This window comes from Oncorhynchus mykiss, chromosome 12 (genome assembly GCF_057628025.1).
Source record: "Oncorhynchus mykiss isolate SJ-2025 chromosome 12, ASM5762802v1, whole genome shotgun sequence".
NCBI lineage: Eukaryota > Metazoa > Chordata > Actinopteri > Salmoniformes > Salmonidae > Oncorhynchus > Oncorhynchus mykiss.
In genome coordinates, this window is record NC_143033.1 from 39,597,343 (window position 1) to 39,612,888 (window position 15,546).

At 41.7% G+C, this 15,546-nt stretch overlaps 1 protein-coding gene across 2 annotated transcripts in view; it reads left to right on the forward strand.

Annotated features, from left to right (window-relative positions):
* Positions 1-6,657: 6,657 nt before the first annotated feature.
* LOC110537574 (uncharacterized) overlaps positions 6,658-15,546 on the forward strand; it is a 79,150-nt gene continuing 70,261 nt past the window's right edge. For both annotated transcript variants that reach the window (XM_036937537.2, XM_021623723.3), the window contains exons 1-2: positions 6,658-7,032; positions 8,034-8,124. In XM_036937537.2, coding sequence (XP_036793432.2) covers positions 6,917-7,032; positions 8,034-8,124 — 207 coding nt within the window. In that variant the 5' untranslated portion in view covers positions 6,658-6,916. The remainder of the gene's footprint in view (positions 7,033-8,033; positions 8,125-15,546) is intronic.

A 15,546-nucleotide genomic window follows, 5' to 3' on the forward strand; every position in this document is an offset into this window, starting at 1 on the left:
TTTGGTTCCTATTAATAAATGTGAGTCCAATTACACGCTGTTCAAAACTGTCCAAAACAGACTTTATTTTTTTTGAAACATTTTGACGCCAATTAAAAAGAATGTCTGCAAGAAATTACAGTGATTATCTGCGTAGAATCTGTGTAGTATTTCAGCCCCGGCTATTCACTGTGACTTGACCTGTTCAACAGCCAAGTCTAGGGCATTTTGCCATCTAACTCAACCTGATCTCAGTGCATTTACTATTATTCCGTACGTAAATCCGAGACACATTTAGTGTGATATGTTACGTAACGTATGTATTAATTTGTGGATGTCCATGATGCATTTAATATATTTTACGAATAACAATTCATATGATGTGTTACAAATTTGCAAAACATAGAATGTGAGAACTGTATAATATGTTACGAATTCCAAATTGTTGTGGCTAATGTTAGCTAGGTGGCTAACGTTAGCTATGATAGGGGCTAGCGTTAAGGTTAGGAGTTAGGTTAAAGGTTTAAGTTTACATTATATAGACTGACCAGGTGAATCTACGGTGAAAGCTATAATCCCTTATTAATGCCACCTATTAAATCCACTTCAATAAGTGTAGATGAAGGGGAGGAGACAGGTTAAATAATGTTTTTTTTTAAACAATTGAGACATGGATTGTGTATGTGTGCCATTCAGAGGCTGAATGGCCAAAAAAAAAGAAGTGCCTTTGAACGGGGTATGGTTGTTGGTTCCAGGAGCACAAGTTTGTGTCAAGAACTGCAATGGTGCTGGGTTTTTCCACACTCAACAGTTTCCAGTGTGTATCAAGAATGGTCCACCACTCAAAGGACATCCAGCCAACTTGACACAACTGTGCAAGCATTGGAGTCAACATGGGACGCATTGGATTCAACATGGGCCAGCATTGGAACACTTTCTTTAAGTAATGCCATATCAATTGTAAGTCTGCATGGAAAGCAGCAGAGGGAGCTCTTCTCTAAAAATATGTTTCTAGTCAACACCATAGCTTGAAAAGCAAGTCAGACTGCAGTTTCTTCCAAAATTAGGATTAATTTACCCTCCCCAATGTATAACATTAACCGTTAGGTGGAGTGGAGGGAATAAGGAATGCCTTTAAAATGAATGTGCAGTAGGAGCAAATTCATATTACCCCGATAGCAGTGATATCACGAACTGACGGTATGCACTATTCAGGGCCAGTGCTAATGAGAGAATGCATTGCTACAGGTTAGCCGGGCCTTATTAAAAGTAGGTAAGAGATCTTGATCAATAACCGCCTTCTATTAAATGATGACTTGCAGGAATAATCCTCTCTTGTCCCAAGACTTTAACGTCCATAAGACACTATTCAACAATACCACTTTACCCTCTAATGTTGCACATTATGTAATTATGTACCATCAGACAGGGGGGAGAGAAAGGATTATGCTGCTCATATTCCATTCCTGGAACTGAAAAGTGATGCATGGAGTAAGCGGTCAGCAGCTTACATTTGTGTTCAAGTGTCTGTCATTTCAGAAGTAAAGACCAAACAACACAAGTTGGTCTACCCAGTAACTCATGACAGTCATCACCCACTCTATTTAATGGCAAAGATAAAGACAGTATTTGCTGACTCATAGGCCTACGCCGCTCTCCGTCAAGGGTTAAATTACCCTACCAAGTGGTGGCTACAGCAGAAGGCCTCACTTTGCTACTGGATAATGATGGAGCGTGATGCAGTATGGAGGTTATTAAATGGCCGTTGTGACATTAGAGAGCACATCAAATCAAAATTAATTTTATTTGTCACATGCGCTGAATACAACAGACCTCACAGTGAAATTCTTACTTACAAGCCCTTAACCAACAATGCAGTTCTAAGAAATGACCTAAAAAAAAAGTAAGAGATAAGAATAACAAATAGTTAAAGAGGAGCAGTAAATAACAGTAGCGGGGCTATATACAGGGGGTACCGGTACAGAGTCAATGTGTGGGGGCACCTGTGTTGAGGTAATTGAGGTAATATGTACATGTAGGTAGAGTTATAGATAATAACAGAGAGTAGCAGTCTTATGGATTGGGGTAGAAGCGGTTTAGAAGCCTCTTGGACCTAGACTTGGTGCTCCGGTATCGCTTCCCATGCGGTAGCAGAGAGAACAATCTATGACTAGGTTGGCTGGAGTCTTTGAACATTTTTAGGACCTTCCTCTGCAGTGCCTTGCGGTTGGAGCAGTTCATACCAGGCAGTGATGCAACCCGTCATGATGCTTTTTAGTCTCCTGAGGGGAAAAGGTTTTGCTGTGCCCTCTTCACAACTGTCTTGGTGTATTTGGACCATGTTAGTTTGTTGGTGATGTGGACGCCAAGGAACTTGAAGCTCTCAACCTGTTCCACTACAGCTCCGTCAATGAGAATTTTGAGGGAGAGGTTGTTGTTGAAGGAGATGTTGTCATCCTTGCACCACAAGGTCAGGTCTCTGACCTCCTCCCTATATGCTGTCTCATCGTTGTCGGTGTTCAGGCCTACCACTGTTGTGTTGTCAGCAAACTTAATGATGGTGTTGGAGTCGTGCCTGGCCGTGCAGTCATGAGTGAACAAGGAGTACAGGAGGGGACTGAGCACGCACCCCTGAGGGGCCCCCGTGTTGAGGATCAGTGTGGCGGATGTTACCTACCCTTATCACCTGGGGGCGGCCTGTCAGGAAGACCAGGATCCAGTTGCAGAGGAAGGTGTTTAGTTCCAGGGTCCTTAGATTAGTGATGAGCTTTGAGGGTACTATGGTGTGCATTGTCTTGGCTGCGTGCTTAGGGGAGTAGATTTTCATCAAAGATCTCTCTGTACTTTGTTTCATTCCTCTTTCCCTCAATCTGACTAGTCTCCCAGTCCCTGCTGCTGAAAAACATCCCCACAGCATGATGCGGCCACCACAATTCTTCACCGTAGAGAATTTGGCATTACGTCCAACAACAGACCACATGTAACAACGCTAGCCCAGGACCTTCACATCCGGCTTCTTCACCTGTGGGATCATCTGAGACCAGCCACCCGGACAGCCGATGAAACTGAGGGGTATTTCTGTCTCTAATAAAGCCCTTTTGAGGGGGAAAACTCATTCTGATTGGCTGGGACTGGCTCCCTAGTGGGTGGGCCTATGCCCTTCCATGCCTACCCATGGCTGCACCACTGCCCAGTTATGTGAAATCCATAGATTAGGGCCTAATTAATTAATTTAAATTGTCTGATTTCCTTATATGAACTCTAACTCAGTAAAATAGATGAAATTGTTTCATTTTGCGTATATTTTTTAAATTCAGTATAGTTTGGGGAATGGCCTCATCTCTGAGGGATGATCATCAGGGCCAGATGCTTTGATGGCAGGTAGCCAGCCATATGCGGGGCAGCTGGCATAGAAACCCCCCGCTGAGAGAAAGGAGTTCGTGGTGGTGAGGTGGTGGACGGTTGTTGGGTACCTTTTTCCGTAACACAGCAAGTAAGAGAACATGGGTAACATATAAATGCATCCCAAGACTTATGCCCATTGGTTGAAAGAGGGGAAGGTGATATCTGCAAGAGTGTGCCCATAGGTTAAACAGCAAGCGTGAGGAATATGCATTATTGTGCCGTGCTGATAGGCTATAAGGTAAATAGGTGAATGACATTCCACGCGTTGCTAATAGAAAAGAGGAAAAACATTAAGCAATGCTGATTATGATAACTTTTGTAATCACTAATATATATATTCCCACTATGCCTGTAGAATAGGAAACTATGTTAATTATAGTATGCTTACTGTATTAGGATAAAGCGAGCTAGCCATTCAGACCAGCCTTACTGATTGAACCATCGTAAACTACATAACCTGTTATGAAAAATACTTGGCTTGATAGAAATATATTCTAGAGGGTATCCTATATTCAATACATTAGTAGTCCTTGTTGTATGCATGCATGTGTCCCAAAATAGCAAATGTACCTTGCTCCAGGGTCAGCTCCAGCGAGATTCCTGGGTTGTCCAGCCTAAGCAGTTCAGGTATTATATTTGTGACAAAAATAAATATACACGGGCTCCCGAGTGGCGCAGAGGTCTAAGGCACTGCATCGCAGTGCTAGAGGCGTCACTACGGACCCTGATTTGATCCTTGGCTGTATCACGACTCAGAGAAAGCCCAAGAGTTCTAGGTTTTCCATGCAAGCCAGAAAGTACCGTACTCCAGTCTTGTGCACGTGCCTTTGGTCCCAAGCAAACAAATCTGGATTGTCACACAGAGATCCGCATTTTAAAAGTTGATTAATAACACTTTCCTGTGGATATTTGGTTTAAAATGTTGATCAACTGAAAAACCAACACAACAGAGCAAGTTCAAATTAAGTTTATTCAACATTCTGACTTGTAAAGGGACTGTTTGGATTTTCCTTACATAAATGTGCGTGGCGTTGCCTAAATAATTTGAAGGTATCGCCACGTTTTGTGCCTATAACCACATGTAGGCCTAGTCAGTCACTAATAATCACTAGAGGATTGTCTGGGAGTATGTTGGGAATATTGACATATGGCATTTAATACTCAAATGGGGCATAGCCTGTCCTGCCCCAGTATCTGTGCATTAGACATGTCGAAGATGAGTATGATGTGTCTCCTCTCTAACAACCAGGAAGCTCTTATTCAAACTCCCATTAGAGCTCTGCAAGCATTATAATGTTTGTTATTCACCAAAGTTTTGCTGAGCAACTATCTTAATTTACGGATGGTGTGTACTTTCAAAATAGGATTTAATACAAATGTACAAGCAAGCGAATTGCACAGGTCGGAAGTCTACAAAAGCTCAATATATTGGAGGTGCCAAAGAGGCATTTATCAGTTGCTTGTACGTTTTTATTTAGATACTATTTTGGAAGTAAATAGTGTCACAGATTATCCATTAAATTGATCAGATACTCAAGATGCTGCTCTAACAATGAAAAGAAATGTCTTCAAAAATGGAAGACAGTCGGGAGGAGGCAAGATCAGGTGGGACCATTCTAGCCAATGAGAGGGCAGATACGAGTGTGAAGACCAGGCACAACTCCAAGATAAGATGTTTTTTTCTCAAAGTTGCAGGGATGTCACGTGTCCTACTTATATCAGTACACTAGTAACAACCTAAGCATTACGAAACTTATATTCGATCAAATAAGCCACACTAGCAAATAAGCCATTACATTTTTTGTTAACTAAATTCGACACACTCTTATTGACGTCCATACAACAACTTCTCGCTCGCTTGGTGAGCAAAAAAACTAAACATCTACTGGAGAAGACGGATTTTAGGCCCAGTTATCCCTCTACCTCTCTGACACTGCGGTCTAAAATACCATTTATGCTTTGTCTGAAAATGTGGTCAGAGGCTCCGTATGACGGGTGTGACGTAATCGCAGAGACTAGAAGTATGCAGAGGCCCAATTGAGCTCCATACTGCATCGCCATCCGCCTCCCAAATGTTGTAACAATGTGGACATGGTTCCGTATTGCTCCGTAATGACATGATTGGTTGATCGTAGGTGGGGCAGGAGATCCTGTATAAACACAAACTCACTTCATTGACAAAAGCTATGCGCTGCACCGCAAGAAGTATGAATGCATTGATTTCTGCAGAGGCCGCATCACTGCGCGGTAACAGATTGACCATGTAACGCATGTTTTATTTAACTAGGCAAGTCAGTTAAAAACATTGTTTATTTATTTACAATGACGGCCTAGGAACACCAGGGGCAGAACGATGTATGTTTACCTTGCCAGCTCGGGGATTCGATTCACCAACCTTTCGGTTATTGGCCCAACGCTCTAACCACTAGGCTACCTGCTGCCTTTAATGGGCGAGACTAGCATATAAGGACACAGCTGCCGCATAAACTGAATAGCCAAAACCCAAAACTGAATCTTACCTTTAAACCATTAACCCTGAGCTAATTTGTTTGCTATCGGTTTGGGTGTCAGGTGTGTCCTTAAAGCCCTTTCCCTGTTTAATGGACGTTTGAATTTGAGCTTCCTGGGCATTATGGCGCTTTCAAGACAACTGAGAACTCGGAAATATCCGACTTCAGTGCGTTCAAGACAACAGAGAACTCGGAAAAAAAACAAGCTCATACTGGGACAAATATTTTTGAACGATCATCCAACTTGGAATTCCGAGTGGGAAACTCCGGCATCTTTCTAGAGCTCCGTTCTGAAGATTACCGACGTCATGATTTGACCTCGTTCTTTTCTGAGTTCCCATTTGTCTTGAAAGCACAATGAAAACTCAGAAAAAAACGAGGTCATAGGCTATAATGACTTGAGTGATCAGATCGGAAAGTCGGAGCTCTAAAGATGCTAGAGTTCCCGACTTGGAATACCATACAAAACTAGTTTTCCTAGTCAGAGCTCGTTTTCTTCCTGAGTTCCCAGTTGTCTTGAAAGTACTTGAAGTCGGAGATTTCCGAGTTTCCAATTCCCAGTTGTTTTGAACACGACAATAGAGGAGGTGCGTTATACTTATTCATCGTCGACATCTTTAATGCCTCGCTCAGCTACTACTCGGAACGTGGAATCTCAAACATTCCTGACTTGAACCTGGTTGTAGTTACAAGCGTGCCACGTTTGAATGAAAAAGAGTCGGAAATGTCAGTTTCCTAGTTCCGACGAGTATATGAACGCGGCATACCGCACAGATACTGGGGCAAGCTAACATACTTCTACTGTATGACATATAATATGAATATGCCAAATAGCTCCTCCCCATTTCCCTATTGCTACAGCGTAGTAGGGGTTGGACTGGAGTAGAGCACATTACGTCCATAATGAGTCGAGACATGAAGGAATTTACGAAACTGTAGTTTTACAAAAACAATATCGTGGGTCACCTCAGGGACTCGAGCTATTCAACTCCTTGTCCAGATGTGACTGTTTCAGAACTGTTATGTCAAACATGAAAAGACAAAGTTCATGGCAGGAGGATATCGCCCGAAACTTTTCCAGACTATTTCAAAGAACTAGATCTCAAGAACCTGAGAAAACAGAGGAAAGCAACATCAGGTTTGAACCACAAAGTTAACATTGTAACAAATAACAATCCTACTTTAGTGTAGTGGCTTTCTAGTTTTGGCAACAAAACCGTGCTTAAATATGACGTGAAGCACGAGGGCGAGAGGTTTTGCCGGAACGACAGACAGTGTTCGCAATCTGTTACATTTTCCATCTATATTGTAACTTCTCTCGAAATCTAACATTATCATTCTGTTTCTATGTAGGCTATCTTCTTCGCTGTTTTATATATATTAACTACATAGCCCATTCATAGACTCTAACTATATTTAGCGCCTATTGATGGAGGTATCTTCCCGAGGGATTTTTGTTGAGGCCCAAAGCTTACTCCAAACGTTGATACTCATCGCTAGATGGATGGTTTTGGAAACATAAGAAACTTATATTTCACATCAGCTATATAAAAAACACTAAAGGTTACATTCTACACACCTTTATTGGGTCGGTGTTCCCACGGCCATGTTACAGCGCTTGTTTAAGAAGAGAGGTGACCACCTGTGCTATTAGGTATCTAGCATGCTCTGAAAACCTGTGTGAAAACATAACTGGGGAGGAAAGTCAACTGGAGGCACACAGCATATGGATCTGTGCAAATCAGATGCAGTAATTGCATATGTTTTATTTGAAAGATGCTGCAATGTACGCCACTTTTCATCCTTGCCTTTCATTCGGCATTTAGTAATAGCAGTTTAACGGCATGTAGCCTAATGGTTAGAGCTATTTGCCAATAACCGAAAGGTTGCAGGATGGAATCCCTGAGCTGACAAGGTAAAAATCTGTCGTTCTGCTCCTGAACAAGGCAGTTAACCCACTGTTCCTAGGCCTTCATTGAAAATAAGAATTTGTTCTTAACTGATTTGCCATGTTAAATAAAGGTTTAAAAAAATGAGTGTGGGGGAGAACCAAAAATCCAACAGGTCTTCTGCAGTATAAAACTAATGTGCACCTCTGGTTTATTCTTCTGACCTATTTTTTTTTTCTCCCATCACCAGTGGCCAGGAGAATCCAGTCAGCAGCAGCCTCAGCAGTGAGACCAATGAAGGGGAAACAACGCTGCACCAAGAAGACCTGGAGCTGTCCAAGGTATGGAGGTTAAGCAGAGCTGACTGGTCAATCCATATCTGGTGCCCAGGTAGCAGTATTGCTTCAGTCCCTCTCCTTTCCCCATCCTGGGCTCGAACCAGGGACCATTTGCACACATCGACAACAGTCACCCACGAAGCATCCGTTACCTATCGCTCAACAAAAATCGCAGCCCTTGCAGAACAAGGGCTGAAGTCACCGACTCAAATGCTACTAGCGGTCATCGCTAACTAGCTAGCCATTTCACACCGGTTACACCCATAACTGTGTACAAGTAAACAAGGCTTGCACAGAGAGAACCTGTAACACTAACAGAGCTGCTGTCGAATGCTGAGTAGAACAGTTGAAAACATGCGGCATATGCTGAAAGTTGTATGAGGATGATTGCATAAGAAGTGGCCCAAGGTTTGTCTTGAAGCTCTTGCCCTCAGGCTGCTTGTGTGTGTGTGTGTGTGTTGTGCATGCACACACGCGCATTTGTTTAATTCAGTAGCGTTAAGGACAGTAAGGGATCTCACCATCAACCAGAGCGGTTTGGTTTTGCAGTCAGGGCTGTGGGCTTACATTTTCCATAGCCTACTCCTGGCAAATTATAATGCTGACCATGGCAGTATATTATTTGCACGTAACCAGAAATAGTTCTAGCATAGCTTTTAAAGCCAGCTTAACAACAGGATTTGCCCCTGACTCAAGTGGTCCCCTTTATAGTAGGTCTGACTTGAATACCATTTCTGTAGCCACCGTTCTACCAGACATCCTCCAGCCTACAAATACTTGCTTACAAGTTTCTGGGAAAATAAATACACAGTCTACTGGGCTCGTTAGGCCATCAATCAAATGGAGAATTATGTCAGGCTATACTGTATGTGCTGCCCAGTTGAGAGAGGGAAGGAGCTCATATTTCCTCTGCTGAATCGCTCTCCCTCGCTCTCTCTCTCTACTGTAAATAGTATTGACTTGGGTTGGTCTTGCTAAACAGACATTTTGAGTGAATTGGTGAGTTTATCATTACCTGAAATAAGTGTCTTTGTGCGAGTGACTCCACCTGCCCTGACCTCAGCTTACATCAACAATGTCATGTGACTATGTTTGCACGTGCCAAAGCTCTCTGTCGATGTCCCTATGAAAGTGTGTGTGTAGGGGTGTGGGGTTGCTAATGTATGAGTATACAGTATATAATGTAGAAGGATGTGTGTGTGCACTCGCATGACTCATGGTCAGGAGGAGCTATATTAGGAGCACTCTATAAAGACTCCAGAGTTTGGGAATGCTGAGAAGTCTTGCTACCGTGGCTTGTCTAGCAATACAATCCCTCGTCCGCAGTGGAAGGTCAAATTTTAAAATGTCAAAATATGAACAACCAAATTGCATTCATAGCCTTGAATATTCTCTTTACCCCTTCATCTCCTCCTCCTCTTGTTCCCCTTTTTCCTCCCTTCAAGCCGTCCTCCTCTCTCAAATGGTTCCGCATTAGCTGCTAGCCTCTTTGTCTGGACTGAAAATACCCCTTTAGTCATGTGCTTATTGGCTATGCTTAGAACTCTGTTGTTGATGTTGTGTTAAGTAAAGTATCTATCCCTGGCAGTCAGACATATTTTGTGTCTCACACATGCTTAGCCTACAGAGGGTGGAAAATACTAACAAAAGACTGAGAACCAGCATCATTGTGACTAGAACCTAACCAGTAATAAACACCTCTATGAAGGGTACCTACTATAAGTACCTCATAACCTATTCATACAAATTCATAAGCGGTGCGTAAGTATTTAAAAAATGTTTACACATGTCTACACTCGCAAGTTGACATTTCCATTATGTCACCTATAGTAGGTATACTGCAATGACCAGTGTTGGGTGGCTGACTTTTATGAAATGCCTATGTTTTTCTTGTGAATGTGTTATGAAGGTGTCATGACATCATAATGTAGGTACCCTTGAAATAAAGTGTTACATACCCCTCTCTCAAACAGAAAAGCAACATTGGCATCTTTCCTTATTTTCTATTTCCTCTGTGTTAGATCTTAGCTATAGCATGCTGAGTTTCCTTGGCTTGTCACCCTCTTCCTGTGTTAAGGCTGTTGTTGGAAACATTAAGTAGGTCAACGGCAGCGATAGAAAATAGGAAGCTGCTTTTCTCCGTCAGTTTGTTGGCTTTGTCAGCGGGCCAAACAAGCAGAGAATGGGCTCATCAAAACACGTTCCCCCACCTCACGGCCGGCCACCCTCCCAGCCCTCCCGCGGAGCGTCTCGCCACAGAAACAGAGGTAGAGAGGAAGGAAGGGAGGGAGGCAGGCATCTGTCTGAGTGTGATGTCTGGGTGCGGGATATACAGTAAGGTCCGAAGTTATTGACACCCTTGATAAAGATGAGCTATAATGACTATAAAATAAATAATTCAAGAAATGTTCTACATTGTATACTAAAAATAATTTGGAAATTATATTATTACAATTGCTCACAGAAGAGATTTTGTTTAACTAGTAATAAAACAAATCTCAAAGGTATGGGTCAAAATGATTGACACCCCTGAAGATTCTTATAAATGAAGTAGTCTAAAGTATAGTATTTGGTTCCATATTCCTATCATGTAATGACTACAAACTTGTTGGATGCATTTGTAGTCCGTTCTGGTTGTGTTTCAGATTATTTTGTGCATAATAGAAATGAATGGTAAATAATGTATTGTGTAGTTTGAGTCACTTTTACTGTAAGTAAGAGTAGAATATGTTTCTAAACACTTCTACATTCATGTGGATGCTACTATGGTTACAGATAATCCTGGATGAATTGTGAATAATGATGAGTGAGAAAGTTAGAGGGTCAAAGATCACACCCCTAGATATAATAACATCCCCTGTTATTGGTAATGGTGAGAGGTTAGCGTGTCTTGGGGGTATGATCTTTGAACACAACCAAAACTAACTGCAAATGCAGCCAAACAAGTGTGTAGAGTCACAAGCTTGTCATTGCGTGATAGGAATATGGGACCAAATACTTACCTTTAGACTACTTTATTTATAAGAATCTTTAGGGTTGTCAATGATCTCGACCCCTGATTAAGCCAAATCTGTTTCTCTGAGCAAGTGTATTAGTATAAAATAATATAATTCCCCCCCAAAATGTAGCATACAATATAGCTCAGTATTTGAATTATTTATTTTATACAGTCATTATTGCTCATCTTTATCAAGGGTGTCAATAATTTCGGACCCTTCTGTAGCTAGCGGGCTCATCAACTGACTGGCTCTACTAGATGGTGAGGGATCTGTGACTAAAGGTGTCCGCATAAATGGGTTCAGTTTTCTCCTAGCAGAACTCGGCTAGGCGACCGTCTGTTCTCGTAAACTCTCTAAAGACCTTTACTTGATTTGATTTTTAAATTAGTTAAAGATAAATCAAGAAATCTGTAATTAATGTTGACATTTTTGCCAAGGACGTCTCGCAATCTTCCATCTAACTTAAGATGTTTGGTGCAGTATTTCTCAAGTGAAAAAATGGGCATGAAAACTAGTCTCCTCTTGTTGAATGGCAAGACACTGTACCGGGGGAATACATGGGAGTCCAGTAGTGCAGGAGTGACAGTGAGTCCAGTGACGGTCAGAAGGAATGGTGGAGGGATCGTAGAGTATGTTTGTATCTCGATTATGAGAACATTTGGGACAGTGAGGACTATTTATGTCTCTATCAGTCTAGAGAAAGTGTCTGGCCTCAGTGCCCTGTGATGACCTGGACTCACGCCTGCACAAAACGTTTTATTTCTATAAAGTGAGCTGGCAATGTTTTTGACTTCGAGAAGGCCAGGTCATGGTCAAAGACGATTTTTAAGAATACTTTTTGGGAGTATTAAAAATATACGTTATGCGTCGGATAACCATTTAATATTCGTTTTATGTAAGTTTGTGAGTCATGCAGTGCTTAATCCTATCCCAACCAAGTGAGAGAGACATCCCCTGTCTGTCGGTCTGTGCTCATCCTTTGTGATGAGCTGGAGGATAATTTAATGAGGAGAGGTTCAGTTAAGGCCTCCCTGTGAAGGGTGAGGCAAACAGTGATACCAGAGCTAGTTTACTGGTTGGAGATGTTCCAGGAGAGGCATTGTGCTAAAGGATCATGGGCTTTATGTTCTAATAATTCTAATATTAAATGTTAATATAAATAGATTTAAATTATATAAATAGATTTAATTGATATTCTTTCATAATGTTCTCAGAGAACTAGCTGGTGAAAACATATCCAATCCTTTTCCTGCTAGTGTTCTTGAAGGAAAAGCAAACGAAGAGAGGAGCATGCTGTTGAGTATTGTGATACAAGCCCCCTGCCTTCAGATACTGCCTCCGACCACTAATCTATTGTGTCTGGACCTTGACAGCAGCTGTCTGATTGATTTGGTGACCCTAATTCTGTCCCCTTCCCCCCCAGCCCCCACTTCTTAAGCTTTGTCATGTTAAAATCTAGTCTGGTAGCACATTACTTTGTCTTCTTGTGGATACTGTCATCTCAAGGCAGGAAGTGAGTAGCTGAGGAAGTAAGAGAAACCACAACGTAAGAGAATGCTCTGGTTGCTGATTGCTAATGGGCAAAGAGTGCAGGATGTCCATACACAGTGCCTTCAGAAAGTATTCCCACCCCTTGTCTTTTACCACATTTTGTTGTGTTACAGCCTGAATTTAAAATGGATGTAATTGAGAATCTTTGTCACCGGCCTACACACAAGCAGGTATTCTAGCGGTTGAGTGTTGGGCCAGTAACCGAAAGGTCGCTGGTTTGAACCCCAGAGCCAGCAAGATAAAAAAATATTCCGTTCTGCCCTAGAGATTGGCAGTTAACCCCCAACAACAACTGCTTCCAGGGCGCCGATGACGTGGACATCAATTAAGGCAGCCCCCCGCACCGCTCTGAATCAGGTGTTGGGTTAAATGCGGAAGACACATTTCGATTGAATGCATTCAGTTGTGCAACTGACTAGGTATTCCCTTCCGTTCCCCATAATGTCAAAGTGGAATCATTTTTTTTTTTTTTTTTTACAAATTAATAAAAAATTAAAAGCTGAAATGTCTTAAGTCAATAAGTTTTCAACCCCTTTGTTATGGCAAGCCTAAATAAATTCAGGAGTAAGAATTTGCTTAACAAGTCACATTAAGTTGCATGGACTCACTGTGTATCATGACAAAAGGCGAGATCCAAATGCAGACACAGGAGGCAGATGGTTGGAGTCTTACAATATTTATTCATCCAAAAGGGTAAAGCAAAGGAATGGTCATGGACAGGCAAAAGGGTCAAAACCAGTTGAGTCCAAAAGGTACCAAAGGGCAGGCAGAATCAAGGTCAGGGCAGGCAGGTTGATCGGGCAGGCAGGTTGATCAGGCAGGCGGGAAAGTAGTCCAGGGGTCAAAACCGGGGAGAGTATTAAAAATAAAAAAGGAAGAACACGCTGGTTGACTTGACTAACATACAAGACAAACTGGCACAGCAAGACCGGAAACACAGGGCTAAATACACTGGGGAAAACAAGCGACACCTGGAGGGGGTGGAGACAATCACAGGAACAGGTGAAACAGATCAGGGCGTGACACTGTGTGCAATAAAGGGAAAGGGGGTGCCTAGTCAGTTGTACAACTGAATGCATTCAACTGAAATGTGAATCAGAGAGGTGTGGGGGGCTGCCTTAATCAACATCCACGTCTTCCTGGGGAACAGAGGGTCAACTGCCTTGCGCGGGGCAGAATGACAGATATTTACCTTGTCAGCTCGGGGATTCGATCCAGCAACCTTTCGGTTACTGGCCCAATAGTGTTTTAACATGATGTTTTCATTACTCTCTCATCACACACATCAAATCAAATTTTATCAAATCAAATTTTATTTGTCACATGCGCCGAATACAACAGGTGTAGTAGACCTTACATTGAAATACTTACTTACAAGCCCTTAACCAACAATGCAGTTTTAAGAAAATACCTATAAAAAAAATTAAGAGATAAGAATAACAAATAGTTAAAGAACATCAGTAAATAACAATAGCTGCGCTTTATACAGGGGGTGTCGGTACAAAGTGAATGTGCCGGAGCAGGGCTGTCGATAATTGAGGTAATATGTACATGTAGGTAGAGTTATTAAAAGTGACTATGCATTGATAGTAACAGAGAAGGGGGGGCAATGCAAATAGTCTGGGTAGCCATTTGATTAGCTGTTCAGGAGTGTTAGAGCCGATTTGGACATATTTGTATAAAAGACTGAACATACCGAGCTCGGTGTACATTTGTGTAAATATATTAAATATTAATGTACTTGATGAAATATTAGGTACTTACCTTTATGATTTATATTTACCTGATTGAGATATATTCATTTGTTAGTGTAATTCAGTTGTTGGCCCTTCCCTCTTGCCCATTCATTGTATTGTGGTAAGTGTGTTAGGATAAAGGCAGGAAGTTGGGCCTTCGGGGGAGGGAGTCCTTGCTAGATGCGGGAGCGGTATAGTTTTTTTGGACCATACAGACAGGTCATATTATGTATTTTACATATCAAGTAATCTATGCTTTAAGTTGATTGGAGAGTCATTTCTTTGTTAGATATAAGAATAATAAACATTTCTGTTGCACCATATCCCTGGATGTCATTGAATGTTTGGCCGTTTGGAAAACTTGAGTGTGGACTGTATGCGTACCAAACAACCCCACTTCAGGCTTGGGCAGTGGCTATGGTAAAGAGGAAAGGAAGCCATTACAATCAAGTCAAACTCCGTGAAGGATTACTATCGGAAGGAAATCTCCAGCTCGGACACACGCTGGATATTGTTCTATTTGTCATTGTATTCGGACCATAAGGACAGCTCGCTTGGATGGAATTGAACTCCTAGAATTCGCCAGCTGTGAGTAACCACTGCGAATGAATGAGCTGCCCTGTTCAATGTGATCGTTTGATCATGCATATTATGGAAGCGCAAATGTGCTTATAATTGGAATGTTTGATAAACTTGGGAATGGAATTCAAAACACAGCGTTATGAAAACAATTTAGAAGTTTAAGTTTGGGAAACACTGAGATCCTATGCACAATGTAGCCTAATCATATGTCTAATATTTGGCCTAACGTGGAAATGCAATGCATCAACGCAACGAATGCAGCTTAAGGATCTAAAGATACTTTGTGTTTAAACTTCATTAAAGGGACAAAACTTATAATGGGAAGAAATGTTTAAAAGGCATCTAAAATGCAGAACTTGCACATGTTCAATTCAAAATGGGTCAATTTGCTGAAATGGAGGACTGTTTTAAAGCATTAAAGGAGGTCTAAAGGGGCATTACGTTTAACAATCAAAAACCAACAACTGTCATTGTAAACTGAGTGAACTAAAAGTGAATGATGGAGGATGAAATCCCAAATAAGACCACACTGGAGAGGGCAGAGGAGCATCTAAATT